The sequence below is a fragment of the Ammospiza caudacuta genome, chromosome 23, assembly GCF_027887145.1.
Source record: "Ammospiza caudacuta isolate bAmmCau1 chromosome 23, bAmmCau1.pri, whole genome shotgun sequence".
Lineage (NCBI taxonomy): Eukaryota > Metazoa > Chordata > Aves > Passeriformes > Passerellidae > Ammospiza > Ammospiza caudacuta.
The window spans coordinates 8,711,833-8,735,993 of record NC_080615.1 but is presented as its reverse complement, the minus strand read 5'-3'; the positions used below and the strand labels follow the sequence as shown (position 1 = coordinate 8,735,993).

General features: G+C 54.3%; 2 protein-coding genes across 2 annotated transcripts in view; one reads left to right on the top strand and one right to left on the bottom strand.

Moving 5' to 3' along the window:
- Window positions 1-15,030, bottom strand: part of CADM1 (cell adhesion molecule 1) — a 135,896-nt gene extending 120,866 nt beyond the window's left edge. The window contains exon 1 of the mRNA XM_058818998.1: window positions 14,922-15,030. Coding sequence (XP_058674981.1) covers window positions 14,922-15,030 — 109 coding nt within the window. The remainder of the gene's footprint in view (window positions 1-14,921) is intronic.
- Window positions 15,031-15,078: 48 nt separating this feature from the next.
- LOC131567383 (basic proline-rich protein-like) lies at window positions 15,079-15,837 on the top strand. Its single transcript, XM_058818969.1, has one exon. It carries the CDS (start codon window positions 15,079-15,081, stop codon window positions 15,835-15,837), a length of 759 nt encoding a protein of 252 aa, XP_058674952.1.
- The last annotated feature ends 8,324 nt before the right edge of the window (window positions 15,838-24,161 follow it).

Genomic DNA, 24,161 nt, shown 5'->3' with positions numbered 1-24,161 from the left:
TCAGTGCAGTTATGACCACAGAGCTATTCTGGTTTTATGCACAGACTTTACTACCACCTTATAAAAGAAGGATTTCCAGAAGGCAAATGGACCGACGTCTCAAAATAGAGTGTTTACATTAACGCTTGGCAAGCAGAGCCTGCAAACAGAGATGAATAGAGATAAGCTATAAAAAAACACCGTGGACGTTTACTTGCTGGAATAGGAGCTTGTAATCCAATTTCAGGTCCTTCTGCCAAGTGTTACACACAGCATCTCTGTGTGTGACGGTTCCAGCCCCGTCCCTCCGCCTGGCTCAGCCAGCAGGAGCAGAGCAGAGGAGCGGCAATTCCGGCGGAACGCTCCATTAAAGAGCGGTTTGGATGGGCTGCGTAGCCAAACTCACTGCCCTTCCATTTGTGAGAGCGCTAAAGGACCGGGAAAGGACGATAAACGCTGCCTGGGAGGCACGAGGGACGCGGGATGAGGGCGGGAAAACAAACCTCTCCTCACCTTTCCGCTGTTAACGCAGAGCAAACAGGCTCTGCCCGCGCTTGGAGAGCCCACGGATGGAATTACTGCCCGGTAATTACACGCAGCTGTTTGTTCCACACACAGAGTCACACAAACCCAGCCAACCTGAGCCAGCTCCTCCTGGCTGAGGCACGGCAGGATCGCCTTGGAGCAGCGGGCAGGGCCCCACTGCCCTGAGACCAGGGCAGCCCCAAGGACCAACCCCACCTGCACAATTCTGTACTCCTGACAGCCCCTAACAGCCCTCGCTCCACTGGGGCTTGGTGCTCTCAATGCACCGAGTTTTGCTTCCAGAGCTTCCACCACCACCTGACATCCGGCAAGCATTCTCCTTCCGCTGGATTCTGGTTTGACACAGCACAGCAGAGATCCCTAATTCAGTTAATCGCTCATCACATAAACAAAGAAACCTCTTGAGAGCCAGAGAGCAACACGCACATGTATTTGCAATGCATAAGAGGATATTTTTTTTAAATGGTAACAATGCAATCTATTCAGTGTGAAGAGTCTGGGAGGCCAATTAAATACTTTGGGTTCCATAATTATAATTGCAGTAATGAATAAGAAGGAGTATTACAGCTTGCACAATGCAGTTCCTCCTCAAGTGAATGATGCAGTTCTTGTCTGCTTTCAACTAACCTTTTGTGTCTCTTCGTATCAGATCTTGCAGATTATTTTGAGTAGAATAAAAATATCCCCAAATATCCCAGGTAATGGAATACATTTGGCATCCCTTGATTATGCCTACACACAGCCTACAGAAGGGATTATGCACTAAATGGATAACGCTCATTTTGATTAATTTTAGACATTAGTGAAAATTCAGCAAGGCACCAGCCACCATCTGAATGCCCCTGGCAAGCCTGTGGTGACAGGGGAAAGCTGAAACTTCATTGCCTGGGGTTTTTTGAGGTTTTCCCCCCCTCTGGAAGAGCTTTTCCTGATCATCCTCTGCCTGGAAAGCGGCTTTGGTAAAGGACTTTGCTCCCTCATTTTCCTCCCACAGCAGCTTTCATCCTCCATGTGTCTGCAGAGATCAGCCTGGGGAAATTGAGGACTCACTCCCAGAAAAGTTAACCCCAAACAGCTCCATTTCTCCTCAGACTAGCAAGAAATGTGTTTTGGTTGGTTGGGTTGGATGGTTTGAGTATTTTGCCCAAATATTCTTAGGACTCTCCCAGTCTTGCTGCCCACTGTACTTGGCTGCATTTTGAGACTCAATCACCTTAGAGAAATCCCTTAACTTCTGAGCATTCCCAAACACATGAAATAAGGGACTTTTCCCATAGAATTACCACATTTGGTAAAACCTTCCCATGATTTCTCACACGAAACAAAGCCTGAAGGACAAAGGGTTAACACTGGGCTGCAGCTGCACAGGCACCAACTGCCCCTCCTTTGTTTGCAGGGAATGAAAACAAGAGATTTGAGCAAATCCAGCTTTGTGAATTCAGAACTTCAGACACTGCCTGCAAGAGAGCAAAGCAACATCCTTCACAGATGCACAGAGAAAGGGAAAAGTTAGTTTTGTTGATGGAAGACCCAAAAAAAGGCAGATCCTAATCTGTGGGAGTGAAAAATCTCCTGCTCTGTACAATAAATGGGACGTGGAGCAGCAGACACTGCAGGGATTTATTACCTGAGGAGACAACAACACCCACCTTCTCTCTGGGGTTAAAGCAAGGTGCTTTTGGACTGTCACTGCTTGCCAGGAGCACTCTGAGGATCTGATCACCAAGGAACTCCCTGCACATTGCAGTGTATTCTGTGAGTATCACAATGAGAATGAGGCCTTTGGGAATCCCTCTGAACACAGTGCCTGCCCCAGAAACTCACCTGGGCACGCTGCCCACCTGGGCACACCTTCAGTCATGCCCAGCCACCCTTGGTTTGCTTCCCTTTGGTGCTTCCCAGAGAATCTGATTCCAAACCCAGCCCTGGCCGGCTGAGGATGGCACAGAGGCCAAAAGGAGCCCTCAGGATCACTAATTACTGCCTTGCTGCCTTCTCCCAGGGCAGCTGCAGCTCCTGTCACCGGGCTGTGAGCCCCACGTCCCTGCAATTAGAGCAGCCCTGAACGGCGGGGTCCGAGCACACGGCCACGAGCTGACATCTCCTGGTGACTGAATCAGAGCATCTTCTAATGAGCCTCGCCTCAAAATCATTTTACATCCATTTGCTCATGTCAGCATCAATGTATTCAGCATTATCTACCAATTAGTAAACCGGAAAACATTCTTTAGATAATCTCAAATCTCGCTAAAATATTCAACGTGTCATTCATTTACTACAAACTGCCCTATAAAAACAAATTACTGGAACCAGCTGTAACAAAGCAACAAGTGTCTCAGGACAAAGTGGTTTTTAAACCAAGGCTTTCCAGGACAGATGTGAAGCATCTCCAGCAGAACTGGTCACCCCAACACTGTCCCTGTGCCCAACGAGCAGGGGAAGCCACCACAGGCATTGAACCAGCAGGAGGATGCAGATCACTCTGTCCTGGATGCAGAAGGACATCCCAGGGACCAGGGGTGAGGACTGGGATGGAGTTCACCCTTTGGAAGGATCTGCTGTTTGGGGGTTTGGCTTTCTGGCTCCTTGGACCAGTCCAGTGCCAGGGATGCATCACCACAAAGGAGGCACAACCCAAACCAAGCACCTCCTCAGGCGTGCAGTGGGGATGAGCCCATTCTGTTTGGGGTTATTTTGGGGTTTTTCACTCAAAAGAAGCAAAACCCCCTGGTTTTCCCTAAGTTTTGCAGGCACGGGAAGGGTGGTTTGGAGGATGGCTGTTTTTATTTTTAATCTCTTGAGCGTGGCAGAGCAGTAAATCTTGCATTATGCTCTGAAGACTGTCAGGTTTGGGCTTCATTTTGGTCTCAGATTAGACTCCTGAAGCAATGAATCTTCCATCACGGAGGCCATTACCAGCCCAGTTTTCCTTCATTTTGGACTGCTTTATTCCTGATTGTGTTATCCAGCTCGCCCCAAAGCGCCTCAGCCGTGGGGGCTCAGCAGATCCTGCACCAGGGGAGGTTCAGGTTGGATATTGGTAAAATTCCTTCCCTTAAAGCCCTGCCTAGAGGGGGTCAGCACCCCTGGAGGGATCTAAAAGCCGCGTGGATGTGGCACTTGGGGACAGGATTTAGCGGTGGCCTCGGCAGTGCAGGGTTAATGGCTGGACTCGATGATCTTACAGGGCTTTTCTAACCTAAACGATTCCCTGATTCTAAATTACCATATGCAAATTGTGATCATTAAAAGGCATTTATAAAAATCAAGTAAAACAGCCCATGAATATTGAAAAACGTTTAAGTGTTAAGTTAAACGACAATTTTCAAAACACACGAAGGAAATCTGACCGTAACCAAGCAGTCCCATGAAATACCATATCTATCATCAACTTTTTAATTACCAATTGATCAACATGTAGACAGTGTAATAGCTTACAGCTTTTAATTACTGAACTATCAAAATTCCAACCAAAAAAGGAACCTCCAGAGATGAAACTGTAATGCTTGATTATTCACTGCTACATAATGAATGATTTGTTTTTAAACAAGATGTCAAGTTCCTCATGTAATCCATCTGGATGTGTGACTCCGCAAAGCTCGCACTGCCCATACTAAGTACTTGGGGCTCCTCTTCTCCCTTCCCTCCTGATCCCACAAGGGTTTTTGGGGCATTTTCCCCCTTTAAGGCAGAACAGTCCTGGATGGAGGGGATGGCAGGCAGACTGGGCGCCAGAGCGGATCCAGGCACGCTGTTCCAGCTCCCTCCAAAGGGACAGCTCTTGCCTGGCAGGGAACACACACAGGTCCTTGCAGCTTGCCTGTGCTGCCCAAAAGCAGCTGTGAAGCGAGGAGCACACCAGGGAGGGCGGGCAGGACGTGCTGCCTCTCACACTCCGCACGCAGCATTTGGGATGCAGCTCCCGGGTTCTCTCCCGCAGCCCGAGCACAGCGAGGATTTGAGCGTTGGCATTACACACAGAAGCACTCCGGGGCGGGGAGAGGCTTTTATCTCTGCCCTAAATTCAGCGCTGAGCTGAACATCGCATCCACAAATCCCCTCCACGCACAGCACAGCACAGCTGGCCTCTCCTCCCGTGCTTTATCCTAGTAACTGCTCCGACCTCAGAACTCCAAACCACCCCGCAAATCTGCCTTTCTGCAGGCAAACACAAAGGATGCACAGGTTCTCAGGACCGTGATCGGGATCACAGAGCCCTCCGCAATCCTCACCCCCCTGGAGAGGATTCTGCCAAATCCAGGCTTTCTGCATTCAGAGAGACACTTCCAGAAACACTCGTCTGCTAATTCAGGGCTCTGAGCAGGGATGTAAAGCATTCTGGAAATAAGACTGTTAAACAAGGGCGGCTCAAGCACAGCCTATCGGTCAATTAAAAATAAAACTACCAGCAAATAACACATTTGTTCCATCAGCCCAGTGGCGGGGATGAACATCCCTCAGCCGGAGCCCTGGTGTATAACCCTACAGATGTTCCCTATGCATATCAGCCCCTAATAGTTGTTCCACAGAGCAGCATCTGTTCCCAAAAACAGGCAACAAGAGCCTTTTATTCTCCCTCCATCACAGCCTCGGAGCCCCAGTTGCTGCCAGCCAAACCCGACAGCACTTCCCCCATAAATTCACCCACTGCAGCCACATCTGGGCTTTGATTTCCACACGGAAACCACAGGCTCCTTCCTCACACTTCCCCTGGGAAGCTGCTCGCACGCCGAGCTTGTACACATTTCCACATAAGAAATTCAGTAATCAGTCCAGGAGCTGTAAGCACTTATGACAACAATATCTATCAACACTTAACCATATTTACAACTAAATCATGTAAATACCAGGCAGCTCTCCTCTGCATGCTGATAATCTGGACAAATGAAGGCTGAAAAAAGTCACTCCAGGAGGAGACCAGACAAACAGAACCACACTGGGTGGGAAACAAGCAGTGATGGCACTCCAGGATCACTGATAGCACAAGCTGAGCCCCCAGGGCCACCCTGCCTGCCACAGCCACAAGCCCCCAGCCATCCACACCCTCCCATGCTTGGCTTTGTGCATTTCCTGTATATACGTGTGTATTTCATGTCCATTTCCTAAACACTCCATCCATGGGATCTGTACATTTCTCAGAAAAACAGGGATGAGCTGCTTCCACAGCTACCCAGAGCTCTTCCCTCTCCATCTGCCTTTGAAATCCTTGTAAATCCGAGGAACCAATTTAAAATTAAAAGATCCCAATTTCAGAGAGGCTTTTCTGTCGCCCTCCCTCACTCCCCCAGGATGGACCGTTTTATTACACCCATTAAAGTGACAAAAGTGACTTTTCAGCTGGTTCACTGAAATGCCGCTTCCACAGCAGTTCAGGCAAACACTTTCCCAGACCTTTACAAAGGAAAAGTGATTCCGTATGTAATTGGATTTTTTGGCACAACAAAAATACCAAGTTATTAAAGCTCTCACATGGCTTTGGATTGTGTCTTTAATGGACGCCAGCATCCTCAACTGCTACAAAGACATTTTACATGAAGCAACGAGGAGCTGCATTTCCAAAGGTTCCCCAGAGGATTCAGGGACAGCTTTCAGCAAGATTTGCTCCTTGGGCAGTGAAATCCAGGAGGAGGAGAATCCCAAAACCACTTTCCTCCAATATCCTCCTTTTGCATGCACACCCACCAACATCCACATTAATTTTTGCAGCACAAAACCCCCTCTCCCTCAGGACACCCACTGGACTGGTCACTCCACCGGGCTCTCCCTGGGAAGAAGCAAATGGGAAGGCTGAAAATAGCTTATTAATCCTCATTTGTTTCCTGCAGGATCATTTCAGTCACTCCCTACCTTCAGACAGCATTTTCACACCCCACAGGCCCCATCAGCCATGGAGAGCTATTTTCATTTCCTTCTCCTGCCTTGTCCAAAGAAGTCAGATTCAGAGGGATGCAGTGCACGAGGGGAAGGAGAGGAAGAAGCAGTGGCTTGTGAGTACAACACGTTGTCCACAAGACATTTACTCTTGTAGGAACTTAGAACGAGTTATTCTGAAGGAAACACTGAAATCCATTTAATGGGACTCTGCTAAACCTCCCCCTTCCAAAACAGCAATGAGATCAATAGACCCACCCAACCTCAACAGAAAACAGAGTATCCCAGACCCAACAGCTGGACCGACCTTCCTGAGCTGCATTCCACACACGTCATGTTGTGTTAACACGAAAATTTTGGATCCAATTTGCTAATGAGAGCCTGGAGGAGCATCCTTTAACTGTGCATCCAAAATTCTCCCAGAGTGATTTAAGAGCCAGAGCACTGGGCTTGCTGTAAAGGCTCTGTTTACAAGGCTCCACGGATCCCTACAGAGCAGTAAGTGATTTGCCTCCAAGAATCTCCTTTATTCCTCCTCTCGGAGCGTCTCCCCGTTCCCTGGCGGTGTCTGAAGGGAACACTGTTAATCTCCCGTCTATCCCACTTTAATCTTCACCCTTCCCAGGGAGAGGCACGGCTCTGCTCCTCGTGCTGAGGAAGCAATACCTGGCAGTTATGGATTTGGGGAGTTGATTAAACCTGTGCCTTCTGGTAAAGATTCCAGGGAACGATTAGGGCTGTAAGACCTTTAAATCGAAGGAAAAGCTGTTTGTGTGGCCAGAGCTCAGCAACCTCAGCGTGGGACTCGCTCTCGGTGCTTCTGCCTACTCAGGGATGAGTAACGTCTCCTCTGGAGCCACCCACAGACCAGGAGCTGAGGAAAACCAGGCTGTGACTGCGGCAGGGCAGGAAAAGCCACGGTGTGCCCTGACCCTGCAGACAGACTCTGAATGATGCACGTCTTCATCCCGAGCAGTCTGTAAAATCACAGCAAATGAAGGGCAGCAAAGTGCCAAAGGAGAAATCACGCTCACATTCCGTGCACCAAGAGAACCCCCCTGCATCCACCTGGACAGTGACTGTGGACAAGGAGCAGCAGTGGGTTCCGCAGCTCCTGCTCCATCCCAGTGAGTCCCCACAAGCACAGGGCTGTCACAGAGCTCTGATCCAGACAGAGATCTGCTCTGCCTCTCACCCTCCAGGACAGGAATCCTCCTGCAAACTGGGGAGCCACACGCTGCTCCTCCCGACTGCACAAATGAGGGTGGCAAAGGAACGGATGCGCCTGCAGAACCAGAGCTGCTGTCAAGCCAACGCCACGACAACTCTTCCCAAGGCAAGCAGGGGTTTGGCTGTGTTTGCTCCTGCTGAGCCCACCCTGGGAAGCCTGGCTGGCTCCGAGGAGTCCTGACAAACCAAGTGTCCCCAGCAGCTCCGCCTGACAAGGCTGAGGGCTGATGATGACAGGCATTCGGGGCTTTGATGGTTGTCAGCAGCTTCCCCAGTGCAGGAGCCCAGCCTGGCTGTCACAGGGAACCACAGCAGGGACAGCATCCCTGGGATCTCACAGTGCCCCGTCAGCCACAGCCCTCCCCAGCAAGGCAGAGATCTGGCACAAGGGCTTTGTAAGAGCTCTGACACCCAAACCAGCACAGCGTGCTTTCTGCTCAAAGAGCCTGTGAGTGCATGGCAAGGCCTGTCCTCAAACAGCTGAAAACAGCACCTAATTCCATACAGAGTGGGAAAAGCAGCAGCAGTAACCCTTGGGAGCTTCCCTGCTTCCACCAGGCTTCCAACACCATGTCTGCATCAGCCAACAGGAATGAAGACGTCAAAGAGGCAATGGGAGCACAGGCAAAGGGGTCCAACCATGTTTCCAAGCCAAATAGCTCAGAATGAGAATGCAAAACAGACTCAGCTACAGCAACAGCTCTCTACATGTGGATATTTCAGGTTGTCATTACTGGGAAACCAGTCAGGATTAGCAGAACAACCTCACAACCAGACTCCATGGAGCAATGCAGGGTTTCTGTGAGCACAGGCACTGCAGCAGTGCAGGTGAACAACCAGGTGCTTGGAGCAGTGGGGTGGGTGGATGGATGGATGGATGGATGGATGGATGGATGGATGGATGGATGGATGGATGGATGGATGTCCACCTGCACCCAGCCAGCACACAGACACTGCATGAAGAGAAGCCTTTGCAGCCGGGCCAGCAGCTCTCTCCCCTGGTTTGACCCAGCTGCACCATTGCAACACCTCTCCACAGACAGAGTTATCCCGTGCCACACCAGGGCAGCGAGGCAGAAATGGCTCTGGAGACAGTCACTGTGCTTCCCCAAGGTCAGGGATGTACTGGCATCATGGGGCACACCCCAGAGCAGCATCACTGTGATAAATGCACAAAGTGAGAGCGCTCTCTCTGCAGAATTGGGGACAGATGTGCCTCTGCTCGGCTACAGAACCAGGGCCGTGGGGGCACAGGGAGCCTTTATTTCTGTGTGTTAGCCCAGAGGCTACGCACAAAGTTCCCTTTCCAGCCCAATTCTCACGGAGCCCGACTTTGCTGCAACCCCAGCTCCAAAGCTGAACACGAGTCATGTTGAAAGTGCTCTGCCAGGGAAGCTGCCAGGCAGCCTCATTTAAAAACAGGGAAGCAGCAACAAGCAGTTCCTCATGCTTGATCCGATTACTCTGATCTCTCTTTTGACGCTGCAGACTCAGGCTCGTATTTCTATTGCTGCACGGGGGGAGAAGGGGAGGGAGGGAATGTCACTTTGCTGCTTCATATTCCTCTCTTCCTGTCACACTCTGGAGAGGGGATCTACCCTGCAGGAGCAGGGTGGGAGCGGGGTCTGGGTGCTCCCACCTCGCAGATGAGGTGTCACACAGCCCAGGGTGACAGGACCCCACCGGGCCCCCATCCCGTACAGCACTCCCAGACCAGCCTTGATGGAGCTTACCCAGTATGGTCCCTGCTCTCCATGAGAAATTCATCTCCATAAAAACATTGCTGCCCTGTTCCTGTACCAAATGTTGAGGGCTCTCAGTCCAAGAGTCACCACATTCAGGACCAGCACCCAAGGGCGTCCCTGCGAAGGGAAGGCCCCACTGCAGAGCTCCAGCCAGAGCCCTGCTGACAGCGTGGGGCATGCAGTGACATTTCCATTCTGCAAGCAGACCTTGGAGGAGATCATAAATCAGGTGCAGGCTCACTAACTGCTAAAAGAGGACACCATGAGATCAGAGCAGTTTATTCCAGATGTAACCTGAACCCAGGGGTTTATACACCCAACTGCTCCAGGCTGAGCACAACTTCAAGAGGCAGCGTGACCCTGTGGGCAGCCTTGGCTCTGATGGCTCACTGGCATCTCCCTGATCTGCAGGCAGACATCTCCATCCCCCATGGCCAAGGGCTCCAGAAAATGGGACATTTCCTAGGGAAGGCTCAGCCAGGAGTGTAACTGCTGAGGGCAAACTTCACAGCTGGGATTGGCAGAGGAGCAGAGTTTCCAACACAACTTTTTCCCACTGCCAAATGCACACCTGGGCTTTAAAACCCATTGGCAGTCGTTCACTGTAAAGAGACTATTCCCCTTCCAATGCTGGCATCTGACTGGAACTGCCCTAGGAGGGGAGGGGGACCTGGGCTGTGTCATTGGGGCAGGACCGAAGCAAAGCCAGCACAGAGCTGCCAGCAGGCAGCACCAGTCTGTGAGACTGTCAGCAAACAACAACACCAAGGGGCTCCAGCACTTCCAGGGACAAAAAACCACCTAAAAAAGCAAAACTAAAGACATTTTCCAGTTATGCTACAGCCCACAAAAGTTTTATATCTCTGAGCAAAGATGTGCCTAAGTATCTCTTTGATCCTTCAGACTGGAACTTAATGGGGTATCAAATATTCTACTGATTCACCTTGAGAATTTGGTAAGGGCAGAGTCTTTGTAATGCTCAAGTTTTTAAACCACAGAAGAACACAGTAAATTAAAACCACACCACAGGGTAAAAATAGCCAGCCCAGTCCTACAGAGGGACATTGCTGGTCTAAAATAACCAGGAGTGGAGGGCAGCAAATGTCCCTGGTACGTCCCAGGCAAGCGTTTTAAATGCAAGCAGCCACCAGCCACACACTGCGGGTGAGCGTGTGGTGTGGGCTCAGCAATGGCTCTGAGAAACCCCGAGAGGCAAATCTCCTTGGGGATCTGCATTCCTCGCTGGAATCTGGGATGGGTGAAACACACTGGCACGAAACTCGGGTTTCCAGAGCCTCATCCAGCAGCGTACAGTGGTTTGCAGGGCTCCCCAACACCCAACCCAACGCCTTGCAAAGATATGAGAGCCTGATGCGCAACACAGCAGGAAAACCAAGAGGTTCAACAGGTACCGAGGACACCGGGAAGAAGAAAAACTGTTTCCACAGCAAAAGAGGCTGACAGCAGGCGGGTGGCGGTCACACACGGGCAGGGCCAGCAGAGGAGTCGCCTGCAGCCACAGTATGGCAAATTAAAAACTGCAATAACTAAATGCAGCTCGTGGCTGAACCACAGCTCATCTCATGGGGCAGAGCCGGCCCACAGCTCGCTGTGTTCCCAATTGCCAGGGCCGAGAGCGAATGGAGCCTCGTGGCACTTCCCTTGCGCTCGCCTGCGCGCAGCCCAGCCCGCCCTGCTCCCCAGCACGCCGCCCCGAGCGCCGAGCCCACGCTGGGCGACCTTCAAAGCGTTCGTGGCGGAGCTCCCCAGGAACCGCAGCGGCAGCTGCTCCTGCAGCCGGCAATTACAGCCCGGGAAAGAGACTGATTTATGGAACTTCAGCAAGTACATACCACTCCTAATTACAACATTCCACCTAGGGTCTCTCCTTCGTGGCAGGTTTCCACAGCGTCCCTTTATTTAGCGCCGGTGGGTTTGCACCTCACAATGTCCCCCGGAGGAACAAGCACAACTCATTTTTTTTAATATGTAGCATCCAATTTCTCGGTAGACCCTGGCTGTGTGTCCAGCTTTGCTTGTGCTCTCAATGCACTGTGTTAAGCATTCACTTCCTGGCTCAGCTCCAGGGAAGGCTGCAGCCTCACGCTCCTCTCCCGGAGCTTGCTCACATCTGGAGCCGCAGACAGGAACCGAAATGTTTGGATACAGGAGGGAGCCCCTGCTTTCCTGACAGAAGTGCCACCAACACCCAGAAGAGGAACAGGTTGTCAAAACCCCTATACAAAGTCTGACAATAATCCCTAGAAAAACAGCCATTCAAGAGAAACATCCAGAAAACTCTGCCTACACGCAGGAAGGTGGCTTTGCTTTTTCTGAGGAGCGCTCGGATGGTCCATTCAAGCAGAGGGTGTATCCAGGCTGGAACACAGGTTTGACTCCGGGCAGACGCAGGGTTAAGGAACTGACCCATTTTCCAGGCAGCAATAGGGCACAGAGCTCACTGCTGATGGCACAGGCACGGCCCCACCGGCGCTGGCAGGGCCGGGGAAGGCTCGCCAAGCGCCCGGCCGACGGAGCCAGCGCTGTTTGATTACAGAGCTCCTTTATTTACACACCAGGAAAGACAGCGCAAGGCAAACAAAGGCGACGGCAGCGCAGCAGCGGCAGCACGGCCGGGGGGTCCCCGGGGAGCGCGGCTCTTCTCCGGCCTCCTGTCACCGCAGCCACCTCTGCCACCAGCAGCGGCCACCCGTGCCAAGGGACACCGGCAGCGCCCATCCCAGCGGTGTCCATCCAACAGCGTCCCCCCGGGGATGTCCATCCTGCAGAAGGTGCTGACAGCCGCTCCCTCCTCAGAGCCGAGCACGCACGGAGCCGACCGATCTCCTCGCCTTGCCATCCTCAGGAGCCTCCTTGGCAGTGGTTTCAAACCAGATTGTCGTGCTTATAAACCTGGGCTCAACTGCCTACACGCAAGACAAATGAGCCCAAGCTGCAACCCAGATGGATCGCTTTATTCCCCAGCCCCTTCCCCGCCAGTGTTTGCGTCGCATGCAGCACGCAGCGCGTGTTGCTGAAGGCCAGGGACGAGCAGCCTCGCCTCGCTTGCATACAAAGGCTCCTTGGAAACTCACGCTGTGTTTACAAAGGAGCCTGGCTCAGCGCAGCCGCGCTGGGAGCGCTCCCTGCCTTCACGGGCCGGTTTGGTGTCGGCAGACACGGAGGCTGCAGCCACAAGCAGCCCTGGCCAGCTCCGTGCCACGGCCGGGTCACGGCTCCACACCAACACCGTCTCCAAACACCTCCTGAGGTTCCTGCTGGAAAGTTGCTGTCCCTGAAGTGCCGAGTGCCAGCGCAGACAGACTCCGAGCTCCAGCCCAGAGCTGCCCAAGCGCCTCAGAGTGAGCCGAGAGCGCTCCTCAGCCCTCGCCCTGCTGCACAGGGGCATCAGGAGCTCCACGAACCGCAGAGCATCGGGAGTGGCTGGAGAGGAACCACGGACACACACGGATCCACCCGATTGCACGGCTCTTCCCAAACCCAGCCTCGCTGCTGCCTATTGCTGTTCCAGCCACCTCGGTGAGAGCAGGCAGCAGAACCCTGAGCCACACTCCGCATCACGGGGTGCCACCAAGGCGGTGACACAGCGCTGGCACCGCTGTGCCTCGGGTGGCAGCCGTGCGGGAGCCACAGCACTCTGCGCTGACGCTGCTGCCTCACACTAATTCGCTCTTCGCAGAACACTGGAGCTAACACTGTTAGCTTGGAAAAGGGGGAGAACGGGGGGAAAAAGGGAAAAAAAGGTCCTCAACTGTAAGGAAATTTCACCTAAATGCAGACAGTCTGGGATTTTATCCTGCAACTCACAACACAGCACCGCAACCACAAAATATCCGTCTTACCACAACCCTCAGCGCATGCCGTGCGGTGCTTCTCACCGCGGTGCTTCTCACCCCGGTGCTCGGGTCAGGCACAGCCACTGCGAGCCAGCATCCAGCCCTGCTTTTGCTTCCCTTCAGCAGCTCTGCGACCCCAAATCACAGTTCCACCCGTTGGCTGGGCAGCGGCGAACAGGCTGAGCCTGCCGGGGATCACTGGCCTCCAGCTAAACACTGCTCTCAGAGAACTGAGGTGAGCAAGACAGCAAAACAAAGGATGAAGGCGGCCGGCCAGGAGCCGGGCTCGTATTCCCAACCTGGTCCCAGGTCACACCGGCGGGAAGCTCACCAGGCAGCGAGAAGCACCGAACACACAAACAGCACCTTGTGACGAGACACCTGGGAATCTACAGCACAGCGCCCGCAGAAGCCCGGGCGCGGGGAGCCGGAGCGGAGCGTTTCCTAAGAGCCGCCGCGCTGGCTCCCTTCCTTCGCCCCGGCTCCCCGGAACGGGCTCGGGGCGAAGGAGCGGGGCAGAGCCGCCCTTGGGGCTGGCAGCGCGGCCGCGAGGCGCAGCCCCGGTCGGAGCCGGCGGGCGGGCACGGCCCCGGCCCCGCTCGCGGGGAGAACAAGCTGCAAACGACCCCGGCGCTCTCCCCCCACCACCACCCCACCAAAAAGGGCGCCCGGGAAGAGCGGGGAAGCATGGACATGTACACAGGCTGTGAATAAAGCTCTTTGTTCGCCGGGCTGGCGGCCCCTTCGTCCCCCCTTTCCTACGAGCGGGATTCAACAGATCGTTCAATGGCCTCTTGTTCTTCCCAAACATCCCGGACACTGCACCGCTCCTACGGCCGTGTGGCACCGTGCCGCCCCACGGACGTACTGGAAACGTGAGCGGCGTTAACGGAGGATGCTCGAACCGAAGCCACCGGACACGAGCCGGGTCGCTGCTGCGGCTCCGGGCTCGGCGGGGAGCGAAGCCAGGCGGGGTGGGGGGATCGCCCAACGCCCGAGGGGGCACCGCACCTCGAGGGCGCCGCGGAGAGAACCCAACCGGCCCCGCTCGGGGAGCCTCGTTAGCCACACTGAACCAGCGCCCGTTCCAGCCGCAGCGCCCGAGCCCCGAGCGATCGCCCCGAGCGCGCCCGGCTGGGCGGGGGGCGCGGCTGCGGCAGGGGGCACCGGGGGAGAGGGGAGGGCAAGGAGAGAGAGGGTGGGAAGCGAGGAAGACGGAGAGAGAGAGGAAGAGGGAGAGCGACGCGCCGCGCAAGTTCCACTCAGATTCCAACAGGTTCCCCGCTCCCGCAGGGGCGCAGCATCCCCGCGGCGCCGCAAACACCGGGGGGGCGGAGAGGGGGGAGATACAGGGGGCGCGCAAAGCAATTAGTTTTTAATTGCGGGGCCGCTGATGACCCCCCGGGGCAGCGGAGAAGCCGCTTCCATGGAAACCGGCAGCGGCTGCCCGCGCCGCCACGCGCGGGTGAGCCCGCCCGCCGCTCCCGCCGCCGGGGGCGCTTCCCCGGGACCACCGAGCGCTCCGGGCACGGCCCGGGCCGGAGGAGGGCGGGCGGGCTCGCCCCGCACCCGCCGCAACCGGGGCCGCCCGAGCGCCGCCGCGGTCCCCGAGCGCGAACCCCCCTCCGCGCGCCGCCCGCCCGGTACCGCCCGTCCGCGCGGAGCCCCGTGCGCGGGGCCGCGTCCCTCCTACCTCGGGGGATGATGGCGGCGGCGGACAGGAGCAGCAGCAGCAGCGGGAGGAGCCCCGGAGCGCCGCCGCCGCTGCCCGCGGGGCCGCTGGGCTGGGCGCGACCCGCCATCGCCGGCACCTGCCTCGCTCTGCCGCCGCCGCGCGCCGCCCGCGGGAGATGGCGCGTCACGGGGCGGGGACACGGCGGCACGCTCCGCCCCGCGCCGAGCGGGCCACGGGCGGCACCGAGCGCGGCCGGCCCGACCCCCGAACGGGGCACGGGCGGCACCGAGCGCGGCCGGCCCGACCCCCGAGCGGAGAGCGCCGAACGGGCCACGGGCGGCACCGAGCGCGGCCGGCCCGGCCCCCGAACGGGGCACGGGCGGCACCGAGCGCGGCCGGCCCGACCCCCGAACGGGGCACGGGAGGCACCGAGCGCGGCCGGCCCGACCCCCGAGCGGAGAGCGCCGAACGGGGCACGGGCGGCACCGAGCACGGCCGGCCCGGCCCCCGAACGGGCGGGCGGGAGCACCATGGCGGGGCCGTGCCCCCGCACCCCGCACTGCCCCGGGCCCGCACCGCCCCCGGGCCCCGCACCGCCGCGCCCCACCCGCAGCTTTCACCCCTTTTGTACCCCACAAAGCTGCTTCCACCCCAGCATCCTTCCTCCCGCGGGCCCCCCCCGCCAGCGCTCTACGTCCCGCAGTGTCCCCCCCCGGCATCCCCGCGTTCAGCAGCGTGCGGTCCCCCAGTGTCCGTGCCCCCTCCCTGCCCCGGTGCACCCTCCCGGTGGGACCGTGTCCCCCTCCCCGTGCCGCTCCCCGCCGGAGCGCGCCCCGCGCCGCTGGAGGCGGTGTTGAGCCTCGGCGGCTCCGGGGGCGCGGAGCGGCCGGAGCCCACGAGCCCCCCGGCGGCGGCGGCGGTCGGGGCTCGGTAACCGCAGCCCGGCAACCAAGCCACCTTTTCTGCGGATTTCTCACCCACGCACCGGATTTAAACGGAGCCGATGGGCGAGTAAAGCCCCGGAACTGCGCCCTGCCGTCCCCCCGAGTGCTCAGCTGAACCGTAACACACGGCAAACGGAGCGGCCGGGGTCACTGGGGGATTCATCCCGCCCGGGAAGGGTCCGAGCTTTCCCCCCACCCACGGCACCAGCAATGGAACCATGGAATCGCTGACAACGGGTCCATGCAAGCGTTAATGGAGCAAACGCAGAGGATGTCGAATATTCCCAACCTTATTAATTAGGCTATTCCAAGTTAACCTGAGGCAGGTGAATTGTCAGTTCAACTTCATCATCCCAGATTCTGCCAAGCTTGAGGTTAAAACCGCCCAGGGCAAGCACTGAGTCACACTGTGGGGCTGGAGAGAGCTTTCACCCTTTGGAATGTGAAACCAGGCTGGTTTCACAATCAAGAAAACCCAAAATGCTTCTGCTGGGGACTTGGTTTCAGGCATCACCACCTCCCCATGCCACTCTCTGTCTCCCATGATGACAAGCTTTTCTGCTCCATAGCCATGCCAAACATCTGTTTTCTGCTCAACAAGTAGAGTTTTGGGCCACCATAACCACCACAATCCCATAACTAAGCCATCTTCACCCCAGTTAGTGAGAAAGCATTTGTTTTACACTGGGACCCTAAATTCCCTCCTCTCCAGAAGGACTCCAGCCCCAGCAAACCCAGCAGAGCAGCTCCAGTGGCCACTGTGCCATCCCATATCCAGGCATCCCTAAATGGGTGTGCCTGTCCCCAAATACCCAGTGCAGCCCCCCTGCAGGATATCCCACACTGCGACCCGCTGCGCTCAGGCATCAATGCAGAGACAACCCCTATTAACTAAACAGGTTTATAATAATTCAAGGATTCCGAGGCTGAGGACAATAAGTAGTAGGAAATACAATTTGCATAATAAATATCAATATCACAACAGCTAAAGCAAACCATGACAAATTATCCGCTGGTAAATGGCCGGGAGATTATAGAATGCAAATTGCAAATGCTGAACTCTAGGAAATGACTGCCCTCCCCTCCCGCGTCTTGTCGGCAGACGGACGGGGACTCGGGACGGGCTCAAACTGCCGATGCTCCTGCTGGAGACGTCTTAGTGCCTTCCATTATGCATCAGCTCTCATTTCGAGAGGAAAGCGATTTCCTCTGTCCTGGAAGCTTAGCCTCACATTATTTGTCACAGAGTGTTTAGCAGTGATGCCGCTGCAGCGCGAGGCCCGCTGGCAGTGATTGAAAGCTGCATTAAATCAAATCACCAGCAGCCAGGGACAGCACGGAGCCGGGAGTGGCACGGGGAGGGTGGGCACAGGGCTGGGCATGAAGGACCACAGAGACTGACCTGAGCCACGGGCACGGGGGGTGTAATCGAGGGTTTTATGGGATGAGGTCATCCCTGAGTCCCGCTGGCCGAGTGGGCACTCACTCCTGAGAATCACTTGAGCCAGGGATGCCAGGGATGGAAAGCCCTGTGTCGGCTCTGGAGCAAGGCTTAATTAAGCCTGTGGCCCAGGGAAAACCCAAGGGCCAGCAATGCCTGTGGAAGCCCCTCCAGAACTTTCCATCGGGGTGAGGAGAGGAGCCAGGGACAGAGGAGAGCTCCCAGGACGCTGCTCTGAGCTGCCAGCAGCGAGGCTGAAGCGCAGCATCCCCTGAAATGGAGCTGTCCCCAGGCTACCAGCCGCAGCTGCAGCAATGCCCACTCCAAAGATCAGCTTTCCTTGCCTTGACATGGGTCAGGAGCAGCAGGAATTCCTCCCGGGAGCCTCACCCGTGCCACTTGGAGACCCTTCCCATGTGTCATTCTGGCTCCCCCCGCTGCGGCTTAGCACATCTCAAAGACCAGATGGTGTTTTTGCATTTTAAACCAAATAAGCCATTGTTTGTTAATTCAGCCTTTAAATCAGAGCAGAAATGAACTTAAAAATGAGAATTCCAATCTGTGGTATATTTCCAGAGACAGAGCCAAGCCCCACAGTTTCAGATGCAGAGAGAAAGGCAGGAGAAGGATCAAGGCGATTTGTGCTCTATCCCCCTGTGGCACAGCACAGGACAGTGGCTTGGACATGCTTGGCGTGGCATTTGGAAGCAGGATGAAGCCTTAGATCCATGGATGAGCAGCAGCTGCTGCCAACACACTGGGCCAGGGATTGGAGCAATCCTGGTGCAAGCTGGTGCCAGTCCTGCCTCTGCCACCATTGGGAATGGTCTTAGGAGACACAGCATCACCCAAGGATTACAAATAACTGGCACCAATCACATCCACTGCAGAAGAATTTATGGTAGAAAATGTTTTCAGATGGGGCTACAAAACCAATGATCAATCAGTTCCCTTTCCTTGGTTTCATGTATAGACAGAGGGACCCAAAGTGCTGTTCTCTACAACCCTATATGTAAGAAGGGAAAAAGAACCCAAAGCCACCCAAGTTTTCCCTCCTAGGAAATGACAATCCCCCAGAACTTGTGCAGGTACAGCAGAGTTGCCATTCCTGTGTGGCTCTTTGAGGCTCACATTAAAGGTGCTGCAGAGCCCACGACCAAACTGCTTCCCCCACCCTGGCAGTGTTTGTTCTCTCACCATTTTCTGTCAAGAGAAATAAAACAGTTGTCGATCTTGGGGAAAGCGCCGGCTCTGAAATTTTCAAAGAGCTGCATGGAACTTTAGCCACACAATTCACATGAAAGCGGTGCGGGGCTAAATCCTGTGTACCTCTTTGAAAATGGAGGCGTTTTGTCAAAAGGAGCCCGCAGAAGAAATAATCAAGTTATAGCATTTCGGGTTTAATGCCTTGCCTAAAACCCATCTTGGCTGGGTGTGCCGTGTCCCTTCCTCCAGCAGGACCCCCAATGTGACCAGAGAGCTGCTCCCCAAACCCGTGCCCAGCCTGGGGAGTCTGGAGATGTCTGATCTGGAGATCAGGTAAAAGTGCAAAGCCCGATTTCCAGGCTTTCATGTGCTGTGACAAAGTTGTCGTTGGCCACGCTCTCCCTCTATAAATTCAGGGTTTAGTTACAGCACAAATCGCTCCCAATATATTTTATTTATCTGCCTTCCACTGCAATGAGCAACGAATTTGTTCAGTTTCCAGAGGTAGAAGGGAAGCTGAAGCTCAGAGCTGTGCCAAGGGCAAGGGAACGTGGGGTTCTCCAGCTCCATCAGGCTGGGAGCTCTGGGGTTGGTGCCATTCCTGTCACCCAGAGCGGTGGTGTCACCTCTGTTCCACCACACATGTGCTGGGCACCTGCTGCCATCGCCACATTTTCACACAGAATCTGCACAATCTGCAAATTTACACAGAATCCAGCCCAATGCCCGCTGGATATCCCCATTAGCCCCTTTCCTGCAGGTGTGGGGGGCTGTTTTAAAATTTTCATTTTTGTTTCTAGAGCCAAAAGATTCCATTTAATTATTTTTGAGCCACGAGTGTGACAATAAAACGCAAAAGTCTTTTGATTTTGGAGCAATCCTATTGAAGATCTGAGGGGCTGTCATCAGTGCAGCATCAGTCTTCATTATCTGATTCTTTTTTCAATTGGCTGAGCTTTACAGAGCACAGGGCTCTTTCAACAGGATGATAAAGGGGTATTTGAAATAAACAGAGAGAGTCCCCAGCCAGCGAGTACCTCGGATTGCTGCGGACTGTGACTTAATGCTAACTCCTGTGAACTCCAGCTTTTTATCTTTTAATAAAAAAGCCATACAGATGGGATTCTTTGCTCAACTAAAACCTTTGTTAAAAAAATAAAAAAAAACCCCAAACCCTAAGGAACAACAGATACTAAAAGTATAAAAGTTCTCCCTGAGCAAAGTCTCTTGCATGGATTTATTCAAGACCTCCCAAAAAAAGGAATATTTCCATGGCACTGAGGGCTGATGTGTTGCTGTCCCTGCCCTAAAGAGGAGAGGCTGGCTGCAGCTCTTCTCACACCAAGCTGGGGTGAGAGATGATGCTCTGACTCCCCCGATATGGGGCAGGGGTGCTTCCACCCCTGGGACACCTGAGTTTACCCAAAAGTCTCATTTTTGCCCCAGATCCAGCCTTGTGTTTTGGCACAAGGAGCTGCTGCTGTGGCATTTAGTGCCTGATAAGGTGTAGGCTCCAAACACTTTCCTCTCATCTCCAACAAGCACAACCAGAAAGGTTAAAGCTCCCCAGTCTGCTGAAACAGGATGAAATATTTTCAGATGGTGTTAAAGAAACCAGATTACTCCCCAGCGTAAGGGGAAAGCAGGGCCAATCCAGCCAGCCTGGCTCCCCTGCCAGCCCGTTTTTACTGCTGCAGAATGAGGAGTGAGCTGTAATTCAGATTTTTAATTTTTTTTTTGTTAAACACGTATCTAATTGAGAAAGGAAAGGGACAAATCATTTTGTGCTCTTGCATCATCCTTCCTGCAGATGAGGATCTAATGCACCCGCGCCATAAACTGCAGGAACTGTGCCCTCTGCATGTTGTCGTGACAAATTTCAAATCAAGAGGGTGCTTGAATGGGATTTATTACAATTGGAAGACAAGAAATGGTAATCTTTATGAGCCAATGACACAGAGCCTTATAATAGGAGAATGAAGTATCATTTTAAATGTAAAGCAAATTAGATTACTGGGGTCAAACCCTTCTACAGAGACATCATGTCTTCAGAGTGCCTCGCACATTTGACATCCTCTTTTCAGGTTTCACATTAGCATTTAAGTGTTTTTTAAGTGTGTTTAATATTCTTATAGGAGAAAAGTGCCTGGAAAAGTCAAGACACTGAGATCACAGGGAGGGGAGGAAGGAAGACATCAAAACAAGTGCCAGGGAAGCCACAGCCCTGTGTGAGGAGGGCTCCAGCACCATCAACACTGGTTCAGCACAGCCCACGCGTGAGCTCAGCCTGTGTCCTGCAGCAGGGCTGGGCCAGCTCCTCTCACCATCCCAGCACTCAGGTTTCGGTGTCAGCATCTGCTGGGAGCAGCCAGGGACACGCTGGCACTGCCAGCCCAGCCCCACGCTCCAGACAGGCACCACAGCAAATCGTTTGGGGTTTTTTGTTTGTTTGTTTGTTTTATATAAGCTGCCGGGAGAAAAAAAAAATCCCCCCTTTTGATCCCATCAAAGGCCTTATCTTCCCCACCACATGATGTCTCATGGGTGTTGTCTGCCTCGCCTAAATTCCCAAAAACCCAGCTCCATCCCAGTGGCGCTGTCTGACCCTGGGGTTTGGAAACATCCAGAAGGTGCAGAAGCAGCACTCGCTGGTTCCCCAAATCACAGTGCGGGGTTTGAGTCTGCTAAAACATTCTGCTCCTCATCTGCACGAAATGAGCCTCATCAAGTGACCTCTAAGGACACCAGCAAACCCAGTAAGACCATCCACTATAAACGCACCCCTACCAGTAAAGGACTGGCTTTCCTTCTGTACCTCACTGCTGCAGCAGGTCCTGAGCCAGAGAGTGAGACTGAGGTGATTACACCAGTGTGAATAAACACCTGAGCACACAATGCAAAACTGGGGCTGTTCCTCTGATTTCAGAGATTTCACATCTTAATCATCTGTCAACACCGCACGTACGGAGCGCGGTGCAGAGGAAAGGTCTCCCAGAAGGGATCCAAACCCCGCACATGAAAGGAAGAGCCTTACTTAGCCTAGAGGGAATTTCAAATGAGGTTCAGCATTACTGCAGCTCTCCCTGTCAGGAGCAGTTAGGTTTTCACTGACTCCTTTTGTACCAGCCGGGCTCGCTTTGAAGAATTCGCAAACATCTTCACCTTCAGCTCCCATCTGCGCTCCGGCTCGCTCCTGGCGTGAGCTCCAAAGGCACAGCCAGGGCTGGGACCCGGCTGCAGCAGGTGCTGGGCAGCAAACAGGAGTTTACCCCCTGCCCCAGGAAAGCTGGGGGCAGAGACAAGCGCTGTAAGTAAGGGCCAAGGCAAACACTGCCGGAGGGTCAGAGGGAGAAGTGGCCGGCCCTGGCACGCTGCTGGCCAGAGCTGAGAGCCCAGGAGCGTTCTTGGTGCTGCTCCAGGACACACACCAGGGTCTCCAACCCCTCAAATAATAACAAGGAGGCTCTGCTGACACTCAGTGCTTACCTGTCCTCTCCTTTCCTCCTGCCCTCCTCCTCACTGGGGAACATCCTTCTTGTTCATCACCAGAGACAGGCTGTGGGCATCAGCACAGGCTGGGAGAGACACAGAGGCTGCCACGGACGCACAACAAGCAGGGGAAACCTCAGTGTGCACCTTCCCTGAGGTGAAGGGCAAAGATCTCACTGGGGTGCTCACAAAAGGACGCCAAACTTATCTTCTTAAGCAAAAGGCTTTCCCTGACTGGGGATTTGGGGGCAGACAGGGGCAGGCTGATCTCCAAATGGACTTGGGGAGATAAAAGGAGAGCTTTGCTTTCCAATGGGATTGCTGGGCTTGCCGGCCACCCGCCAGGATGCTGCAAACAGCAGCATTTGCAGGTTGCCATTGCAAGGCTCCTGCCATTCCCTGAGCTGGATGGATGAGACCCAGCAGTCCCTGAGCACTGCCACCCTCTGCTCAGCATCCTGCATATCCTTCGTGCCCTGCTCAGCATCCTGCACATCCTTCGTGCCCTGCTCAGCATCCTCCGTGTCCTCCCTGCCCTGCTCAGCCCCCAGCAGCACACCAGGCTCCGTGCATGGAGCCATTATACACAAACACAGCACACACACGCACACATACACACACACACATACACACACGGGGTTTTAAACATGCATCTTAGCCTGGTAATTGCGGGGCTTTTGTAAGCTTGTCTCAACTTGCCGACAGCTGCAGAGGAAAACATAATTCGTTAACTCTATGCGAGTATTAAAGAACAAAGCTGGAACTCCCATACAATTATATTTTATCTGAGAGCAAGGTGAAATCATTAGATATTAGTGAAGTGCAGTGGCACAAAAATGATCTGTTAGCGGGGGTTCATTACATTGTATTTCCAGAGCCAGGAAGATCAATGTGTTCATGCATCATGAATTAGTCTCATGCCTTCGTCTTCGCTGCTCTCCGGAAACCCAACATGATCTATCGCCAGCCATACATCATTGTTTCAGCATCGCACAGCAATGACAAAGCTCCAGCTTCCACTTGTCACACTGACCAGCTGCATTTTTCTGCACAAGAGACAAAAAATGTCGAGGAGGAGGAAGAGGGTCATTTCTGGGCCAGGCTCTGCAGTAAATTTCAGCCCTTCAAACCTCTCCTGTTTCTGTAGATCCATCACTTTTATAATCTGTGCCTAAACTTGCTTTCCTTGCTTATATCCAAAGCCTGGAAGAGCTGAGGGAAATTGAAGGAATAAATCCATTAAGGGATTGTGCTGAGCGCCTTCCTGCTGGTGCAAAGCTCTGCCTCCTTGGTGCATCCTCTGGGCTTGTGTCTGGAGCAGAGGGGTTCCCATCCCTCAATCCATTTGTCCCAGCCCCCTCTGAGTCAATAGGAAAATATCATTTTCCCAAGCCCCTGTCAGTGTGAGCTCTCTGGAAGAGCCTCCTCTGCTCTTTCATTGTTCTTCTCTCAGACACCCAGACCAGGAGGTGCTGCCTCCACCTTTGCTCACCACCAGCCAGGACAAAATCCTCTTTTTCCTTGCTAATCCAGTCAGAAGCTTGAGTGTTCCCTTTTCCCTCTTGGCCACAGAAACATCCACGGCTGCCCACTACAATTAATGATGGAGAGAAGGCAGAGCATGGCACTGGCATGGCTTCTCCTACTGCCAGCTCCACCCCTGCCCAGGCCAGAGCAGCTGCAGAGCCATGGTGAGGTGCCCTGATGTCCCCTCAGCACCCCAGAGCACCTCTGAGATGTCACTGTCCCTATTTCACGGGGCACTGAGCTGGGCACCGATGTGTTCAGCCCCACAGAGACTAAGACAGCACCTGGGTCTCCACCACCACCCCTTCCCTGCTCGTGGGCAGAGCAGAGGGGCTGTGCCCTGCCCAGCTGGAGGGTCGGTGGGTGGGCAGGAGCTGCCTTGGCACTGCCAGCCCCCACCCAGCCAGCGCTGCTTCTGGGCACGCAGGGGCCAGGCTGCAGCGTTTGTTTTTTTAAACCCATTGATCAGCACTGTTTGAAACATGACAGTGTGCCAATACTTCCCTTGTTACGTGACAGATGAGTGCGCGGACCCAGGGCTAATGCTGCTCTCGCTCCTTATTATTCACTAATGCTCACAAAGCAGCTGACAGTGGGCTGAGCTCTTTAGGGCAAATCGTTCCTTTCCTGGCCTCGGATGCTTTCAAGGCA